This window comes from Tyto alba, unplaced genomic scaffold, assembly GCF_018691265.1.
Source record: "Tyto alba isolate M040663 unplaced genomic scaffold, T.alba_DEE_v4.0 Super-Scaffold_24, whole genome shotgun sequence".
NCBI classification, from domain to species: domain Eukaryota; kingdom Metazoa; phylum Chordata; class Aves; order Strigiformes; family Tytonidae; genus Tyto; species Tyto alba.
The window spans coordinates 287644-305642 of NW_024881298.1; the positions used below are offsets into that span (position 1 = coordinate 287644).

The 17999-nt window shown below is 61.1% G+C and overlaps 1 protein-coding gene across 1 annotated transcript; it reads right to left on the bottom strand.

Annotated features, from left to right (window-relative positions):
* Positions 1-2113: 2113 nt before the first annotated feature.
* LOC122153830 (dual specificity tyrosine-phosphorylation-regulated kinase 1B-like) lies at positions 2114-15766 on the bottom strand. Its single transcript, XM_042797187.1, has 10 exons — positions 15682-15766; positions 15142-15261; positions 14050-14238; positions 12340-12487; positions 11087-11373; positions 9186-9332; positions 7408-7548; positions 6204-6507; positions 5039-5145; positions 2114-2809 (listed from the first exon to the last, which is right to left on the bottom strand). Exons 1-10 carry the CDS (start codon positions 15742-15744, stop codon positions 2114-2116), a joined length of 2202 nt encoding a protein of 733 aa, XP_042653121.1. The 5' UTR covers positions 15745-15766.
* Positions 15767-17999: the final 2233 nt, after the last annotated feature.

A 17999-nucleotide genomic window follows, 5' to 3' on the forward strand; every position in this document is an offset into this window, starting at 1 on the left:
ATAGATCCCCTTGGTCCCTATACTACCCGTGCCTCTTACCCCCCTATACACTGTCGAGACCCCCCTGGTCCCTATACCCACCTGTACCCTATAGAGCCCCCCCAGCCCCTATAACCTATACCATATAAAGCCCCCCCTCAATCCCTATATTCCAGCTTTACCCTATAGAGCCCCCCCCGGTACCTATAACCGCCCATTCCTATAGATCCCCCCCTGGTCCCTATACCCTCCCTATACCCTATAGAGCCCCGCAATCCCTACAGTCCCCTATAGGATATAAAGCCCCCCTGCTGCCTATACTGTATAAAGCCTCTCGGTCCCTATAGCCCCCTATACCCTATAAAGCCTCTCTGGTACCTATAGACTCCTATACTGTATAAAGCCCAGTGGTCCCTATAGCCCCCCCATACCCTATAGAGCCCCCCAGTCCCTATACCCCTCTGTACTGTATAAAGCCCCATGGTCCCTATACCCCCCTATACCCTATAGAGCCCCCCTGGTACCTATAGCCTCCTACACTGTATAAAGCTCCCATGGTCCCTTTAGCCCACTATAACCTATAGAGCCCCCCCAGCCCCTATAGCCCCCTATACCCTATAAACCCCTCAGTCCCTATAGCTCTCGATACTGTATAGAGCCCCCCAGTCCCTATAGCATTCCCCAGACCCTATAGAGCCCCTCAGTCCCTATATCCTCCTATATAAAGCCCTCCTGGTCTCTATATCCCCCTATACACTATAGAGCCCCCCTAGTCCCTATAGCCTCCTATACTGTATAAAGCTCCCCTGTCCCTATAGAGCCCCTGAGTCCCTATAGCCCCCTCTACTATATAAAGCCTCCTGGTCCCTATATCCCCTATACCCTACATAGCCCCCCAGTCCCTATACCCCCCTACACAATATAAAGCCCCCCTGGTCCCTATAGCCCCCAGCTCCTATAAAGCCCACAAGTCCCTATACCCTATAGAGCCCCTGAATCCATATAGCTCCTCCATACTCTGTAGTGCCCCCCAATCCCTATAGCCTCTCCATATCCTATAGAGACTCCAGTCTCTATAGCCCTCTAAAGCCCCCCCAGTCCCTATAGCCCCCTATACCCTCTAAAGCCCCCCCAAGTCCCTATACCCTCCTCTACTGTATAAAGCTTCCCAGTCCCTGCAGCCCCCCTATACCCTATAGAGCCCCCCCAGTCCCTATAGCCCCCTATAATGTATAAAGCCCCCCCGGTCCCTATACCCCCCTATAACCTACAGAGCCCCCCCAGTCCCTATAGCCCCCCCTATACCCTATAGAGCCCGCCCAGTCCCTATAGCCCCCCTATACCCTATAGCCCCCCTATACCCTATAAAGCCCCCTGGTCCATATAGCCCCCCAGCCCCTATAGAGCCGCCAAGTCCCTACACCCCCTACAGAGCCCCCCCCAGCCCCTATAGCACCCCCCGGCCCCTATAGCCACCCCCTATGGCCGGAGCAGTGAGGGGACCCGCGGGTGCTGCTGTCACCAGTTTATTCACCGGCCCCACCCAGGGACACGCCCCCACGGGGCGGGGGGGGGGGGCAGCACCCATGGGGGGGGGGTTGGGGGGGGTGCACCCATGGGTGGCGGGGGGGGGGGCACCGTCTTTGGTACAATGAATTAGACAAAAACAGACGGGGAGGAGGGGGGGCACAGCCCCCCCCGCCGTGGGTGTCCCCCCCCCCCGTGGGTGCCCCCACAGAGAGCTTGGGGGGGGGGGGGAGGTGCTGAGAAAAATAAGGAAGGGGAGTGGGTGACACCCCCCCCCAAAATTATGGGTGCCCCCCCCCCCAAATAAGTGGGTGCACCCCCAGAATGGGTGGTTGCCCCCACCCCCCCCCCAAAAAAGGAGTGGGTGCCCCCCCCCTCAAAATAGGTGCTCACCCCCCCCGGAAAGGAGTGGGTGCTCCTCCCCCCGCCCCCCAAAATAAGTGGGTGCCCCCCCCGCCCCGAGCTGCCAGTTTGTGCATCTCCTACCGCCCCCCCCTCCTCTAATAATAATTAATAATAATTAATAACAATAATAATAATAATAATAAAGCGCCGCTGGGGGGGGGTTGAAAAAATAAAAAAGGGGGGGGGGGGAGGGAGGGGTTTGTCAAGAGCTGGCGGCCGTACTTTGGGGGACGCCCCCCCCCAAAATGGCCGAGTCCTCGTGCTCGGGGCGCCCCCGGAAATGGGGACCCCCGTAAGGGGGGTGCTGCCCCCCCCCCGCCCCCCCTGTTGTCATGGTGGCGGCGGTGGGGGTGGTGGGGAGGGGGGGGGGGATGGTGGGGGTGTGTGCTCCCCCCCCCCGCCGCCGCGGTGGTGCCGTGCGTCGTCTCGCCCCCCCCCCCCGCCCCCCCCCAAAACCGGTGACCCCCCCTCGAGTCCGGAAAATTGTGGGGGCAAAGGGGTGACAGTCCGGGTGGTGGCGGGGTGGGGGGGGAGGAGGAGGAGGAGGAGGAGGAGGGGGGGGCAACGGAGGTGGCGGCGGGGGGGGGGGCGGCGGAGGAGGCGGGGGGGGCCCCCCCAAATCCATCATCCGCTCGCTTAAAGAGCCCCCCCCAGGGAGAGAAAGGGGGGGCCCCGGCGGGTGGTGCTGGTGCTGCTGGTGGTGCTGGTGGTGCTGGGAGGGGTGGGGGGCCGGGGGGGGGCGTGGGAAAGGGGGGGGGGCTCCTCCTCCTCCTCCTCCCCCCCCAGGTAAGATCTGGGGGGGCTTGGGGGGTCCCAAAGGGGTGAAGGCGTCGGTGCAGGCGGGGGGTGCGGCCGGGTCCCCCCCGGGCCAAGGTCGGGGCGGTTGCGCTGGGGGGGCCTGGGGGGAGAGAGAGAGAGAGAGAGAGAGAGAGAGGGGGGGGTTAGAGCAAAGGGGTGGTCCCCCCAACTTCTCATGGGGTCCCCAAAATATTTCGGGGGGGGTGGTATGTGGTTATGGGGGCCCCAAGGTCCCCACGTCATGGCCACGGGGTCCCCAAGATCCCAAAGTCATGGTCAAGGGTGTCCCCAAGGTGCCCACCTCGTGGTCATGGGGTCCCCCAAGGTGCTGAGGGGTCCCCAAAAATATTTCGGGGGGGTGGTACGTGGTTATGGGGTCCCCGAGGTCCCCACGTCATGGATACAGTGTCCCCAAGATCCCAAAGTCATGGATACGGGGTCCCCAAGGTGCCCACCTCGTGGTCATGGGGTCCCCAAGATGACAAAGTCATGGTCAAGGGGTCCCCAAAATATTTTGAGGGGGGTGGCAGGTGGTTATGGGGTCCTCAAAGTCCCCACGTCATGGCCACGGGGTCCCCAAAGTCCCCAAGTCATGGTTAAGGGGTCCCCAAAATATTTTGGGGGGATGGCACATGGTTATGGGGTCCACAAATTCCCCACGTCATGGCCACGGGGTCGCCAAGATCCCAAAGTCATGGTCAAGGGGTCCCCAAAATATTTCGGGGGGGGTGGCACGTGGTTAAGGGGCCCCAAATTCCCCATGTCATGGCCACGGGGTCCCCAAGGCCCCCAAGTCATGGTCAAGGGGTCCCCAAGGTGCCCACCTCGTGGTCATGGGGTCGCCAAGATGCCAAAGTCATGGTCAACGGGTCCCCAAAATATTTTGGGGGAGGGTGGCATGTGGTTATGGGGTCCCCAGGGTCCACAAGTCAAAGCCACAGTGTCCCCAAGATGCCAAACTCATGGTTAAGGGGTCCCCAAAATATTTTGGGGGGGTGGCACGTGGTTATGGGGTCCCCAAGGTCCCCACGTCATGGCCACGGGGTCCCCAAGATGCCAAAGTCATGGTCAAGGGGTCCCCAAAATATTTTGAGGAAGGGTGGCATGTGGTTATGGGGTCCCCAAGGTCCCCAAGTCAAAGCCACAGTGTCCCCAAGATGCCAAACTCATGGTTAAGGGGTCCCCAAAATATTTTGGGGGGGTGGCACGTGGTTATGGGGTCCCCAAGGTCCCCACGTCATGGCCACGGGGTCCCCAAGATGCCAAAGTCATGGTCAAGGGGTCCCCAAAATATTTTGGGGTGGGTGGCACGTGGTTATGGGGTCCCCAAGACCCCCACGTGATGGCCACGGGGTCCCCAAGGTGCCCACCTCGAGGTCATGAGGTCCTCAATGTCCCCACCTTGAGGCCATGGTGTCCCCAAGGTCACCACCTTGTGGCCACACGGTCCCCAGGGTGGCCTGGGTAGGTGACATGTGGCTATGGGGTCTCCAGGGTCCCCACCTTAATGCCATGAGGTCCCCAAGGTCCCCGTCACCCTCCTGGTGTCACCAGAGGGAGCCCAAAGGTCCCCAAGGTCCATGTCACCCCCCCACTGGTGACCAAGCTCTCCCCAAGCTCCATGTCACCCACCCACTGTGACCAGGATGTCCCCATGGCCCATGTCACCCTCCTGGTGTCACCACAACTTTTCCCAAGTTCCATGTCACCCTTCTGGTGTCACTAGAAGGGTCACAAGGGTCCTCAAGGTCCGTGTCACCCTCCCAGTGTCACCAGAGGGGTTCCTAAGGTCCCCAAGGTCCATGTCACCCTCCTGGTGTCACCAGGAGGTCCCCAAGGTCCATGTCACCCTCCCGGTGTCACCAGAGGGGTTCCTAAGGTCCCCAAGGTCCATGTCACCCTCCTAGTGTCACCAGAGGGATCCCACGGGTCCCCAAAGTCCACGTCACCCACCCACTGTGACCAGGCCATCACCAAGGTCCATGTCACCCTCCTGGTGTCACTAGAAGGGTCCCAAGGGTCCCCAAGGTCCATGTCACCCTCCTGGTGTCACCAGGATGTCCCCAAGGTCCATGTCACCCTCCTGGTGTCACCAGAGGGATCCCAAGGGTCCTCAAGGTCCATGTCCTCCCACCCACCGTGACCAGGATGTCCCCAAGGTCCATGTCACCCTCCCAGGTGTCACCAGAGGGGTTCCTAAGGTCCCCAAGGTCCAATGTCTCCCACCCACCGTGACCAGGCTGTCCCCAAGGTCCCCATCACCCACCCGCCCGGCAGCGGGGTGTCCCCGGGGTGGGGTGGGGCCACCCCCGGGTGTCCCCGGCGGTACCTGGGGGCTCTGCATCTCGCAGTCGCCGTGCGGGGCGGCCGCGCTCCCGTAGTAGCGGCTGCTGTAGCGGTAGCTCCGGTTGTCGTTGGAGGAGCCGCTGGAGCCACCTGCGGGGGGGAGGGGGGGGGGGGGACACAACGGGGGGACATCAGCGGCGGTGGCACGGGACGGGGAGGTCCCCGAGGGGATGGGGTGGCCTGGGGAGATGTCACCATCCAGCCGGACACGGAGGGTGGTGGGACAGGGATGGAGATGGGAGATGATCAGGAGGTTGTGGTGGCCTGGAGAGCCACCGTCCAGCAGGACATGGAGCCTGGTGGGACAGGGATGGAGATGGGAAAGGATGACAAGCTCATGGTGGCCTTGGAAGCCACCATCCAGCAGGACATGGAGCCTGGTGAGACAGGGATGGAAGAGGATGACAAGCTCACGGTGTCCTTAGAAGCCACCATCCAGCAGGACATGGAGCCTGGTGGAACAGGGATGGAGATGGGAAAGGATGACAAGCTCATGGTGGCCTTGGAAGCCACCATTCAGCAGGACATGGAGCCTGGTGGGACAGGGACAGGGATGGAAGAGGATGAGGAACTTGTGGTGGCCTGAAGAGCCACCATCCAGCAGGACATGGGACCTGGTGGAACAGGGATGGAGATGGGAAAGGATGACAAGCTCATGGTGGCCTTGGAAGCCACCATCCAGAAGGACATGGAGCCTGGTGGAACAGGGATGGGGACAGGAGATGACCAGGAGCTCATGGTGGCCTGGAGAGCCACCATCCAGCAGGACATGGAGCCTGGTGGGACAAGGATGGGGATGGAAGAGGATGAGGAATTTGTGGTGGTCTTGGGAGCCACCATCCAGCAGGACATGGAGCCTGGTGGGACAGGGATGGAGACAGGAGATGACCAGAAGCTCATGGTAGCCTGGAGAGCCACCATCTGGAGCCTGGTGGGACAGGGAGGGGACAAATGACCCTGGTGGTCATCTGGTGGTGGCCCAAGGAGCCATCACCCAGAACATGGAACCAGGAGGCCCAACGCTGGCTCTAGACTATCACCAACCCCACCTGAGCACGTCACTAGCCCACCGCGCCGCCCCACAAGCCCAAAGCCCTCAAATCCCACCACCCCGAAAGTGCAGGAGGGGTGGGGGTCGGGTTCCCTACCCGAACTGGAGATGGAACTGGTCGTACTGGTGCTGTGGCTGTGCTCCATGGCCGGGCTGGTGGAGGTGCTGTTGCTGGTGTTGGTACCTTCATCGTTGGTCTTCTTGAAGAAGTTGTGTTGGAGAGCGTAAAAGGGGGTGATGCGACTCCGGGGTTCGTAGTCCAACATCCGTAAGACCAAGTCCTTGAATTTCAGGTAGTCCGAGGGGGCGTGGCCTTGCTCCCCCGCCCGGCGCCCGCCCGGGCCACCGCTCTCCACCCCCAGCACCTCGTGGAGACGTCGCGTCCCCGGCACCTTGTACTCCTGGGGAGGGGACAGGAGGTGGGGCGGGGAGGGGGGAGATTTGCAGGGGTTTGGGGTCTCCTTTGGGGGGCATCTGACGGGTTTGGGGGGGGGACATCTGATCGAGTTTTGGGGTCCTTGGTTGGAGATCTGAGGAATTTCAGGGTCCTTGAGGGCATCTGATGGGTTTTGGGGAACATCTGATCGAGTTTTGGGGTCCTGGGGTTGAGATCTGAGGAGTTTTGGGGTCTTTGGGGGTATCTGATGGGTTTTGGGGAACATCTGATGAAGTTCTTGGGTCCTTGGGAGGAGATCTGAGGAGTTTTGGGGTCCTTCGGGGCATCTGATGGGTTTTGGGGAACATCTGATGAAGTTCTGGGGTCCTTGGGTAGAGATCTGAGGAGTTTTGGGGTCATCTGATGGGTTTGGGGGGGACATGTGATGAAGTTCTGGGGTCCCTGGGTGGAGATCTGAGGAGTTTCGGGGTCTTTGGGGGCATCTGATGCGTTTTGGGGAACATCTGATGAAGTTCTGGGGTCCTTGGGTGGAGATCTGAGGAGTTTCGGGGTCTTTGGGGGCATCTGATGCGTTTTGGGGAACATCTGATGAAGTTTTGGGGTCCTTGGGAGGAGATCTGAGGGGTTTTGGGGTCCTTGGGGGGATCTGATGGGTTTGGGGGTCTTTGGGAGGTGATCAGAGGGGTTTGGGGGGCCCCTGGGAGTTGCTAAAGGGCTACTGGGCCATACTGAGAGTCCCTAAAGGGCCACTGGGCCATACTGGGATACAGTCCAGAGCCACTAAGACATCTTGGGAAGCACCAGGGAGCAACTAGGTGGAACCTGGGAGGTTCTGAAGATCTCCTGGGCCACACTGGGAGGTTCTGAAGGGCCTACTGGTCCATACTGGGAGGTTCCTGCTCACCTTCTTGCTCTCCTTGTTCCTCTTGAGGGCCCACCCCCCCTCTGGCAGCTTCTCGAAGTACTTGCGGGCTTTGGGGGCCTGTTCCAGCATGTGTGGGGGGGGAAGCCCCAGCACCTCCACGATCCGGTTCATCTGGTCGGCCTGGGGACACGGGGGCAGGGGGGAGGGGACACACACACACGTCACTGCTGTCCCCGTGGCCCCGCCCACCCCACCGGTGATGACGCCCGTGGTGTCCCCCAAGGTCACCCAAGAGAAGTGGGGGAGAGGAAAAGGGGGGATGTGGCAGCCTTGGTGGCACTGTGGTGGTTCTCCAAGGTGGCTCGAGGACAACGATGTCCCCAAGGCCACCTGGGATGTCCCTGAAGTCTCCAAGGCCACCTCAACACTGCCCAGGACATCCCAGAGGTCCCCAAAGCCACCTCAACCCTTCCAAAGACATCCTTGATGTCCGCAAGGCCACCTCAGCCCTGTCCAAGACATTTTTGAGGTCCCCAAGGCCACCTCAACTCTTCCAAACACATCTTTGATGTCCCCAAGGCCACCTTGGTCCTGTCCAGAACATTTTTGAGGTCCCCAAGGCCACCTTGTTCCTATCCAGGACATTTTTGAGGTCCCCAAAGCCACCTCAACTCTTCCAAACACATCCTTGATGTCCCCAAGGCCACCTCGGCCCTTCCCAGGACATTTCTGAGGTCCCCAAGGCCACCTCAACCCTTCCAAAGACACCCCTGATGTCCCCAAGGCCACCTTGGCCTTGTGAGGACATCCCTGATGTCCCCAAGGCTACCTCGGCCCTGTCCAGGATATCTCTGAGGTCCCCAAGGCCACCTTGGTCCCGTCCAGGACATTTTTAAGATCCCCAAGGCCACCTCGGTGCTGCTCAGGACATCGCTGATGTCCCCAAAGCCACCTCAGCGCTGACAAGTCTGTCACTAAAGGCCACCCCGACCTTCTCAGAGAGGTCTCTGGGGTCCCCAAGGCCACCTCTGCCTCCCTCAGGACATTCCTTGATGTCCCCAAGGCCACCTCAGCCCTACCAGGGACATCCCCAGGGTCCCCAAGGCCACCCCGTCCCTCTCGGGGGTGTCCCCAAGGCCACCGCAACCCCCTTGGGGTGTCCCCTGGGTCCACAAGGCCACCCGGGGGCTGGTCCTGCCAATCCAGGCAAAGCCCCGCCCACTCTTAGCCCCACCCCTCAAGCAGTGAGACCACACCCCCTGCACTCATAGCTCCGCCCCTTTCCAGTGAGGCCCCGCCCACCTCCACGGAGAAGTGAAAGAGCCGCCACAACCTGCATCTCCACAGGGCATGGCCACGCCCCCTCACCCCAAGCTCCGCCCACCCCCTGGGCACTAATGAAGACCAGCTCCCCAGTAATAAGGTCAGACCCCACCTCCCATTGCCCCAAGCCCCGCCCACCCCACCCACACCCAAGGGCCTGCCACCTCACCCAGGAGGCCACGCCCCTTCAATCCCAAGCCCCGCCCACCTCATTAGCGCTGCTGCAGAGCAGCTCATCGTTGTGTACCCCCCCAAATTCTGACCCCGCCCCAAGCCCCGCCTTCCCCTCAAAGCCCTGCCCCGAGACCACGCCCCTTATCCCCCAAGCCCCGCCCACCTCATTAACACTGCAGGCGAGCAGCTCGCCCGTGTGCATCCCCCCAAGCTCTGACCCCGCTCCCAGCCCCACCCTCACTCCAAGCCCCACCCTCTCCCCATGCCCCGCCCCTTCGCCCCCAGGAGGCCCCGCCCCCTCGCCCGCAAGCCCCGCCCACCTCGTTGGCGCCGCTGAAGAGCGGCTCGCCCGTGTGCATCTCCACCAGGATGCAGCCCAGGGACCACATGTCGATGGCCAGGTCGTAGGGCAGCCCCAGCAGCACCTCCGGGGACCGGTAAAAGCGGCTCTGGATGTACTGGTAGATCTGGGGAGGGGGCGGGGTCATGATGGGGGGCGGGGCCGTGCCGGGAGGGCGGGGCCAAGCCACCCAGAGGCGGGGCTTAGCGATAAAAGAGCCCCTTCGGGAGGAAAAGGGGGGTCTGTCTCTTTAAACAGGCGAGGGGTGAGTGCCTCAGAGGGCGTGGCTACTCCAAAGAGGGCGGGGCTTGGTGTGAAGTGGGCGGGGCTCACCCACCCACCCAGAGGAGCTGGGAGAGGAGGGGGCGGGGCCACAGCAGGGGGAATGTCTTCACAGTGTTGGGGCGGGGCTTAGAGATTCAGGGGCTGGAGCTTAGCCCTCCAGGTGGGCGGGGCTTAGCACACCCCACTGCCCCCCCCAATGTACATGGGGCGGGGCTCAGCCTCCTGGGGGTGGGACTTCCCATCCCGGTGGGTGGAGCCAAGACAGGGGCTGTGTCATGGAAGTGTGTGGGCGGGGCTTATACCTAAAGTGGGCGGAGCTTAGTGGGTTTATAGCCCTATAACCACCTTGAGCAATGACTCCACCTCCTGGGGGCGGGACTTCCCACCCTTGTAGGTGGAGACAAGCCAGGGGGGTGTGTCCCTATGAGGTCTGGGCGGGGCTTATCCCTCAAGGGGGCGGGGCTTAGTGGTTTTATACCCCTAAACCCACTTCAGCAATGACTCCACCTCCTGGGGGCGGGACTTACTAACCCAGTGGGTGGAGCTAGAGACGGGGGTGTGTCCTTATGGTGTGTGGGTGGAGCTGATCCCTCAAGGGGGCGGGGCTTAGTGATTTTAGAGCCCTAAATCCCATTTGCAATGCCTCCACCTCCTGGGGGCGGGACTTCTCACCTTGATAGGCAGAGCCCAGGCAGGGGGTGTGTCCTTAGAGTGTGTGGGCAGGGCTTATCCCTCGAGGGGGCGGGGTTAGTGGTTTTATACCCCTAAACCTGCTTCCGCAATGACTCCACCTCCTGGGGGCGGGACTTCCTAACCTAGTGGGTGGAGCTAGAGACAAGGGGTGTGTCCTTAGGGTGTGTGGGCAGGGCTTATCATTCAAGGAGGCGGGGCTTAGTGGTTTTATACCCCTGAAGCTGCTTCCTCAATGATTCCACCTCCCGGGGGCGGGCCTTCTTAACCCGGTGGGTGGAGCTAGAGACAAGGGGTGTGTCTTTCTGAAGTGTGGGTGGGGCTTAACCCACGAGGGGGTGGGGCTTAGTGGTTTTAAAGCCCTAAAATCTCCTTTTGCATTGACTCCACCTCCTGGGGGCGGGACTTATTAACCCAGTGGATGGAGCTAGAGACAAGGGGTGTGTCTTTCTGAAGTGTGGGCGGGGCTTATCCCTCGAGGGGGCGGGGTTAGTGGTTTTATACCCCTAAACCTGCTTCTGCAATGACTCCACCTCCCGGGGGTGGGACTTCCTAACCTAGTGGGTGGAGCTACAGACAAGGGGTGTGTCCTTAGCGTGTGTGGGTGGGGCTTAACCCACGCGCGGGTGGGGCTTAGTGGTTTTAAAGCTCTAAAATCTCCTTTTGCATTGACTCCACCTCCTGGGGGCAGGACTTCTTAACCCGGTGGGTGGAGCTAGAGACAAGGGGTGTGTCTTTCTGAAGTGTGGGTGGGGCTTAACTCACGAGGGGGCGGGGCTTTGTGGTTTTACAGCCCTAAATCCCCTTTGGCAATGCCTCCACCTCCCAGGGGCGGGTCCTCCTGGCCCGGTGGGCGGAGCCAGAGGGGGCAGGCGGCCCTGGCGTGTCCCCTCCCTCCTTCCTCACCCTCTGGCCCAGCTGGCAGGAGCTGCCGAAGTCGACGATCTTGACGGCGGAGCGCTTGGGGTTGCAGAGGAGGATGTTCTCGGGCTTGAGGTCACAGTGGATGATGCGGAGCTCTGGGGTGGCGAGGAAGAGGAGGGCGGCGCAGAGCTGCTGGGCGAACTTGCGGGTGAGGTTGAGGGAGACGCCACGGAAGTTGGTGTTGCGGAGGAGGTCGTAGAGGTTGTAGGAGAGGAGCTCGAAGGCCAAGCAGAGGTGGTTGCGGAACATGAAATGGCGCTTGAGGTGCACTGGGGGGTTGTTTGTTTGTTTGTTTTGGGGGGGCGGGGTTTAGGGAGACAACCCCCCTCCCCCCCCCCCCCAGTGGGATTGGCCCCAAATCCTGGCCCCGTGGGGAGATTTGGAGTGTCCCTGCCCCATAACTGCCAGCCACCTTGAAGGATCTTCCCCCCTCGAGCAAGATCTGCCCCACAACTGCCCCTAAATCCCAGCTCCACACTAAGATTTGGAATCTCCCTGCCCCATAAGTGCCCCCCCCCCAGCAAGATCTACCCCATAACTGCCCCGTAAGTGCCCCCCCAGCAGGATCTGCACCATAAGCACCCCCGAATCCCTGCCCCACACTGACATCTGGAATCTCCCTGCCCCATAACTGCCCCCCCCCCAGCAGGATCAGCCCCACGACTGCCCCATAAGTGCCCCACAACTACTCCCCCCCCCAAGCAATATCTGCCCCACAACAGCCCCCAAATGCCAGCCCCACAATGACATCTGGAATCTCTCTGCCCCATAACTGCCCCCCCCAGCAGGATCAGCCCCACAACTGCCCCCCCAGCAAGATCTAACCCATAACTTCCCCCCACCAGCAGGATCTACACCACAACCGCCTTCAAATCCCAGCCCCACACTGACACCTGGAATTTCCGTGCCCCACAAGTGCCCCCCACTTAGCAAGATCTACCCCATAACTGCCCCCCCCCAGCAGGATCAGCCCCACAACCCCTCACACAACTACCCCCCCCAGCAAAATCTACCCCCCAACTGCCCCCCCCAACAGCATCTGCCCCACAACTTCCCCCCCCCCCCCAAATCCCACCCCATGCTCAGATCTGCCCTCCCCCCTCCTTAGAAGCACAATCTACCCACCAAATCCCTCCCCCGCAGCAAAACCCGCCCTTCTCCCTGTCCCGTCCCCCCCCCCCCCCCCCCCACTGTGGGGCCAGCCCCCCAAGTGCCCCCCCCCCCCCCCCACTGACCGATGTAATACTTCATCTCAGTGTGGTGCTGGTTCATCAGCTGGAGCAGCCGCAGCTCGATCTGCGCCTGGTTCAGAAACGCTTTTTTGTTCTTGATGATCTTGATAGCCACCCACTCCTGGGCCTGGTGGTCGTAAGCCTTCACCACCTGGGAGGGGGGGAACCCCAAAAGTGAGGGGGGACCCCCCGAAAATTGAGGGGGGAGCATAAAAGGTGGAGGGGACCCTGTGAAATGTGGGGGGATGCGGCCCGAGAATGGAGAGGGGGGAAGTGGAGGGAGATGGGGGATGTCCTGGGGAGGGGGTGGGGACCCCTGAGGTGATTGGGGAGGGATTTGGGGGGACCCCAAAAGTTGAGGGGGCCCTGAAAGTCTGGAGGGGACCCTAAAAATGGGGAGGACCCTGCAAAATGTCAGGGGACACCCCCTGAGAGTGGATGGGGGGGAATTGGAAGGAGATGGGGGATGTCCTGGGGAGGGGGTGGGGACCCCTGAGGTGACTGGGGAGGGATTTGGGGGGACCCCGGGGGGACCCCAAAAGTGAGAGGGGGCGCCAAAAATCGGGGGGGGGGACCCCAAAAGTTGTTGGGGACCCTGAAAGTTGTGGGCATTGGAGGGAGTTGGGGGACTGGGGGTGGAGGGGGAATGTGCTGGTGACAGTTTGGGGACCCCTGAGGTGACCTGGGGGACCCCAAAACTGTTGGGGGCCCCCCAAAACTTTCAGGGGAACCCCAAAAATGCCCCAAGAGACCCCAGGGATGCTTTGGGGACCCCGGGGCTGCTCTGAGAGACTTCAGGGCTGAACCTGTAAGGAAAGAGAGATTTGGGGCGCAGTGGGGACCCCCCGGGAGAATCTGGGGACACCAAGAGCTTCAGAGGCACCCCAGAACTATCAGGGCCCCCCCCCCAAAATGCTCTGAGAGACCCCAGGGATGCTTTGGGGACCCCAGGGATGAACTTGTAAGGAAACGGAGACTTGGGGCACAGCGGGGAACCCCCTGGGAGAATTTGGGGACCCTGAGGTGACCTGGGGGACCCCAAGACTCTCAGGGGCCCCCAAAATTGTTAGGGAAACCCCAAAAATGCTCTGAGAGACCCCAGGGCTGATGTGGGGACCCCCAAGTCTGAACCTGTAAGGAAACAAAGACTTGGGGCGCAGTGAGGACCCCCCTGGGAGAATTTGGGGACCCGAAGACTCTCAGGGGCCCCCCAGAACTATTAGGGTCCCCCCCCAAAATGCTCTGAGAGACCCCAGGGATGCTTTGGGGACCCCAGGGCTGAACCTGTAAGGAAACAAAGATTTGGGGCGCAGCGGGGACCCCCCTGGGAGAATTTGGGGACCTTGAGGTGACCTGGGGGGACCCCAAGACCGTCAGAGCCCCCCCATAATTGTTACAGAAACCCCAAAAATGCTCTGAGAGACCCCAGGGCTGATGTGGGGATCCCCAGGGCTGAACCTGTAAGGAAACAAAGATTTGGGGCGCAGTGAGGACCCCCCTGGGAGAATTTGGGGACCCCAAGGCTCTCAGGGGCCCCCCAGAACTATCAGGGGCCCCCCCAAAATGCTCTGAGAGACGCCAGGGCTCCACGTTGGGACCCCCAGGGCTGAAGCGGGAAGGAACCAAGAGATTTGGGGTGCAGCGGGTTGAATTTGGGGGGGGGGGCGTGTGTGTGTGTGTGTGTCCCAGCCCCCCCCGGGACCCCCCCCCAACCTGTCCGAAGGAGCCTTTGCCGATGAGGGAGTCGATCTCGTAGCGGTCGAGCCAGCGCTCGCCGCTGCGGACGATGTAGTCGTGGTTGTCGTCGTCGTAGCCCTCGTTGCAGAGGCGCCGCTCCTTCTTGGTGCCGGCGGCGTCGGGGGGGCCCTGCTGAGCCCGCCGCTTCTTCTTGGCGTAGTACACCTGGGGGGCGGGGGGGAGGCACGGAAATTTGGGGAGGAGGGGGGGGAAGATTAAAGGGGGGTTTGGAGGGGGTTGGAAGGGTTAAAAGGGGATTTCGGGCAGGGGGGGTTGAGAGTTAAAAGGGGATTTGGGGTGGGGTTGGAGGGGTTAAAAGAGGATTTGGGGGGAGGTTGTGGGGTTAAAAGCGGATTTGGGGGGTTTGAAGGGTTAAAAGGGGATTTGGAGGGGGTTGGGGGGTTAAAAGGGGATTTGGAGGGGTATTTGGGGGTTAAAAGGAGATTTGGGGGGGTTTCGGGGGGTTAAAAGGGGATTTGGGAGGGGTGAGGGGTTAAAAGGGGATTTTAGGGGGGTTTTGAGAGTTTAAAAGGGGTTTGGGGGGGTTTGAAAAGTTAAAAGGAGATTTGGGGGGGTTTCGGGGGGTTAAAAGGGGATTTGGGAGGGGTTAGGGGGTTAAAAGGGGATTCGGGGGTGAGTTGGGGGGTTAAAAGGGGATTTCAGGGGGGTTTTGAGTGTTTAAAAGGGGATTTGGGGGGGTTTGAAGGGTTTAAAAGGGGATTTGGGGGAGTTTTGGGGGGGATTGAGGGTTTAAAAGGGGATTTGGGGGAGTTTTGGGGGGGGGTGAGGGTTTAAAAGGGGATTTGGGGGGGTTGGGGGGGTTTGAAGGGTTAAAAGGGGATTTGGGGGGGTTTAGGGGATTGAAGAGGTGTGAGGGGGGTTAAGATGCTGGGGGGGGCATGGGATTTGGGGGGGTCAGTAGGGGGGTTTGGGGTGGGGGGGTTAAGGGGGAAGGGAAGGAATTGGGGGGGGGGCAGTTGAGAGGGACTTGGGGAGGGATTGGGGGGGGCTGACATGGAGGGAGGGGGGGGGCCTGTAGGGGTTCCCATGCCCCGCCCCCCCCCCCACCTCATTGATGTGTTTGTAGGTTTTGATGAGATCGACGGAGAGTTTGCGGAGGGGGGCGCTCCCCGCGTCCCGAAATTGGGGGGGCAGGCGCCGCGGCAGCAGGCTCAGCTCTGGCAGGATCTGGGGGGGTGGGGTCACAGTTATTGGGGGGGGGGGCTGTCCCATTGCCCCCCCACACATACACACACACTTCAGGGGTTCCTCATGTCCCCTCCCAGGGAGTCCAAGGGGTCCTAGTGCCTCCCCCATCCCCATTCCAGGGGTCCCAGGGGTGTCCATGTGCCCCCCCACCCAGTGAGTCCGAGGGGCCCTAGTGCCCCCCGTCCCCATCTCAGGGGTCCCAGGGGTGTCCACGTGCCCCCCCACAGGGAAACCGAGGGGTCCTAGTGCCCCCCCCCAACCCCATTTCAGGGGTCCCAGGGGTGTCCATGTCCCGTCCCCCCCCCCGGGAGTCCAAGAGGTCCTAGTGCCCCCCCCATCCCCATTCCAGGGGTCCCAGGGGTGCCCGTGCCCCCCCATCCTGTCCCGTTTTGGGGGTACCTGGGGGGGCTCGGCCATGGGCTGGAGGCTGGCGAAGGGGGCATGGCCGGGCTGACCCGACATGGTGGGCTCAGAGCGGAGCCAAACGCCCCGGCCAGGCCGGCCCCAGGCATCCTGCGCTGCTGCCGCCACCTGTGGGGAAAAACTGGGGGTGGGGGGGTTTGTGGGGACACACACACACGCATACCACACACCCCCCCCTTCAAAAAACCACCCCCCAAACCCACTCTAGGGAGCTATGGTCGCTGTTGACCATCAGTAGGGTTCAGAGTGAACGTAACAAGCACCCACCCCACCCCCCAGTGCCTGGGGGGAGCCATTTCTGAGCCATCAGTAGGGCCCAGAGTGAACAGGGCAGGTGCTGCCCTCCCAAATCCGGCCCCCCCCCTCCTCCAGGGGGTAATTAGCAGCAATACCCCCCCACACACCCCCCCACCGAGGCATTAAAAGGGGTGAAGGACCCAGGGAAAACCAGTATGGCCCAGTATGGAGGGGGAGGGGGATTGGGATGGGGCTGGGGGGAAACTGGGATGGGGCTGGGGGAACCGGGATGGGGCTGGGGGAACTGGAATGGGGCTGGGGGAACTGGAATGGAAACTGGGATGGGGCTGGATGGAGCTGGGGGGAGCTGGAAGGAACTGGGATGGCAACTGGGACACTGTGGGGGGAGAAACTGGGATGGGACTGGGATGGGATGAGGGGAAAACTGGGACAGCACTGGGATGGGATGAGGAGGAAACTGGGATGGGACTGGGAGGAATGGGGACAGGACTGGGATGGGGTGAGGGGGGAAACTGGAACTGGGAGGAACAGGGACAAGGCCAGGACTGGAATGTCCAACCGGTACTGGGGGACCCAAACCAGTGGGGGGGGTGGGCACATACCTGTACTGGGAAAACTGGGAGACCCACACTAGTACTGGCAGGGTTGTACTGGTACTGGGTGGGACTGGGACATCCGTACTGGTATGGGGAGAGGCATGGTCGTGCTCGGATGGTCACACCTGTACTGGGAGAACTGGGGGATCCATACTGGTACTGAGAGAGCCATGGTGGTACTGGGAGAGTTATACTGGTCCTGAGGAATCCCTACTGGTACTGGGAGGGTCGGACTGGTACTGGGGAATCCCTACTGGTAATGGGAGGGTCACACTAGTCCCACAGGATCCATACTGATACTGGGTCATACTGGTTCTGAGGAATATGTACTGGTACTGGGAGAATCATAATGGTCCTGGGGGATCCATACTGGTATGGGGAGGGTCATACTGGTCTTGGGGAATCGATACTGGTAGTGGCAGGGTCATACTGATACAGGGACTCATGCCAGTCTTGGGGAATCCATAATGGCACTGGGTCATACTGGTCCCAGGCAATCCATACTGGGATGGGGAGGGTCATGTTTGTACTGGGATGGTCATACTGGTGCTGAGGAGTCCCTACTGGAATGGGAAGAGCTATACCGGTTCTGAAAAATCCATACTGGTATGGGGAGGGCCATACTGGTCCCGGGAAGTCTGTACCGGTCATGGGAGGGCCATACTGGTCCGGAGCAATCTGTACTGGTTCTGAGAGGGCCATACTGATCCTGGGGAACCCATATGGGTGCCGGGAGGGCCATACTGGTCCTGAGCAACCCATACTGGTTCTGGGAGGGCCATACCGGTTCTGAGGAACCCATAGAGTTACCGGGAGGGCCATACTGGTCCTGAGGAACCCATACTGGTGCTGAGGAGCCCATACTGTTATTGGGAGGGCCATACCAGTCTGAGGAGCCCATACTGTTACTGGGAGGGCCATACCGGTCCTGAGGAACCCATACTGGTGCTGAGGAGCCCATACTGTTACTGGGAGGGCCATACCAGTCTGAGGAGCCCATACTGGTCCTGAGCAACCCATACTGGTACTGAGAGGGACATACTGTTACTGGGAGGACCATACCAGTCCTGAGGAACCCATACTGGTGCTGAGGAGCCCATACTGGTACTGGGAGGGCCAACCTGGACCTGAGGAGCCCACACTGTTACTGGGAGGGCCAACCTGGACCTGAGGAGCCCACACTGTTACTGGGAGGGCCAACCTGGACCTGAGGAGCCCACACTGTTACTGGGAGGGCCATACTGGCCCTGAGCAGCCCATACTGGTACTGGGAGGACCATACTGGTCCTAAGGAGCCCGTACTGGTGCTGGCAGGGCCATACTGGTCCTGAGGAGCCCACACAGTTACTGGGAGGGCCATGTGGGTCCTGAGGAGCCCACACTGTTACTGGGAGGGCCATACTGGTCCTGAGGAGCCCGTACTGGTGCTGGCAGGGCCAT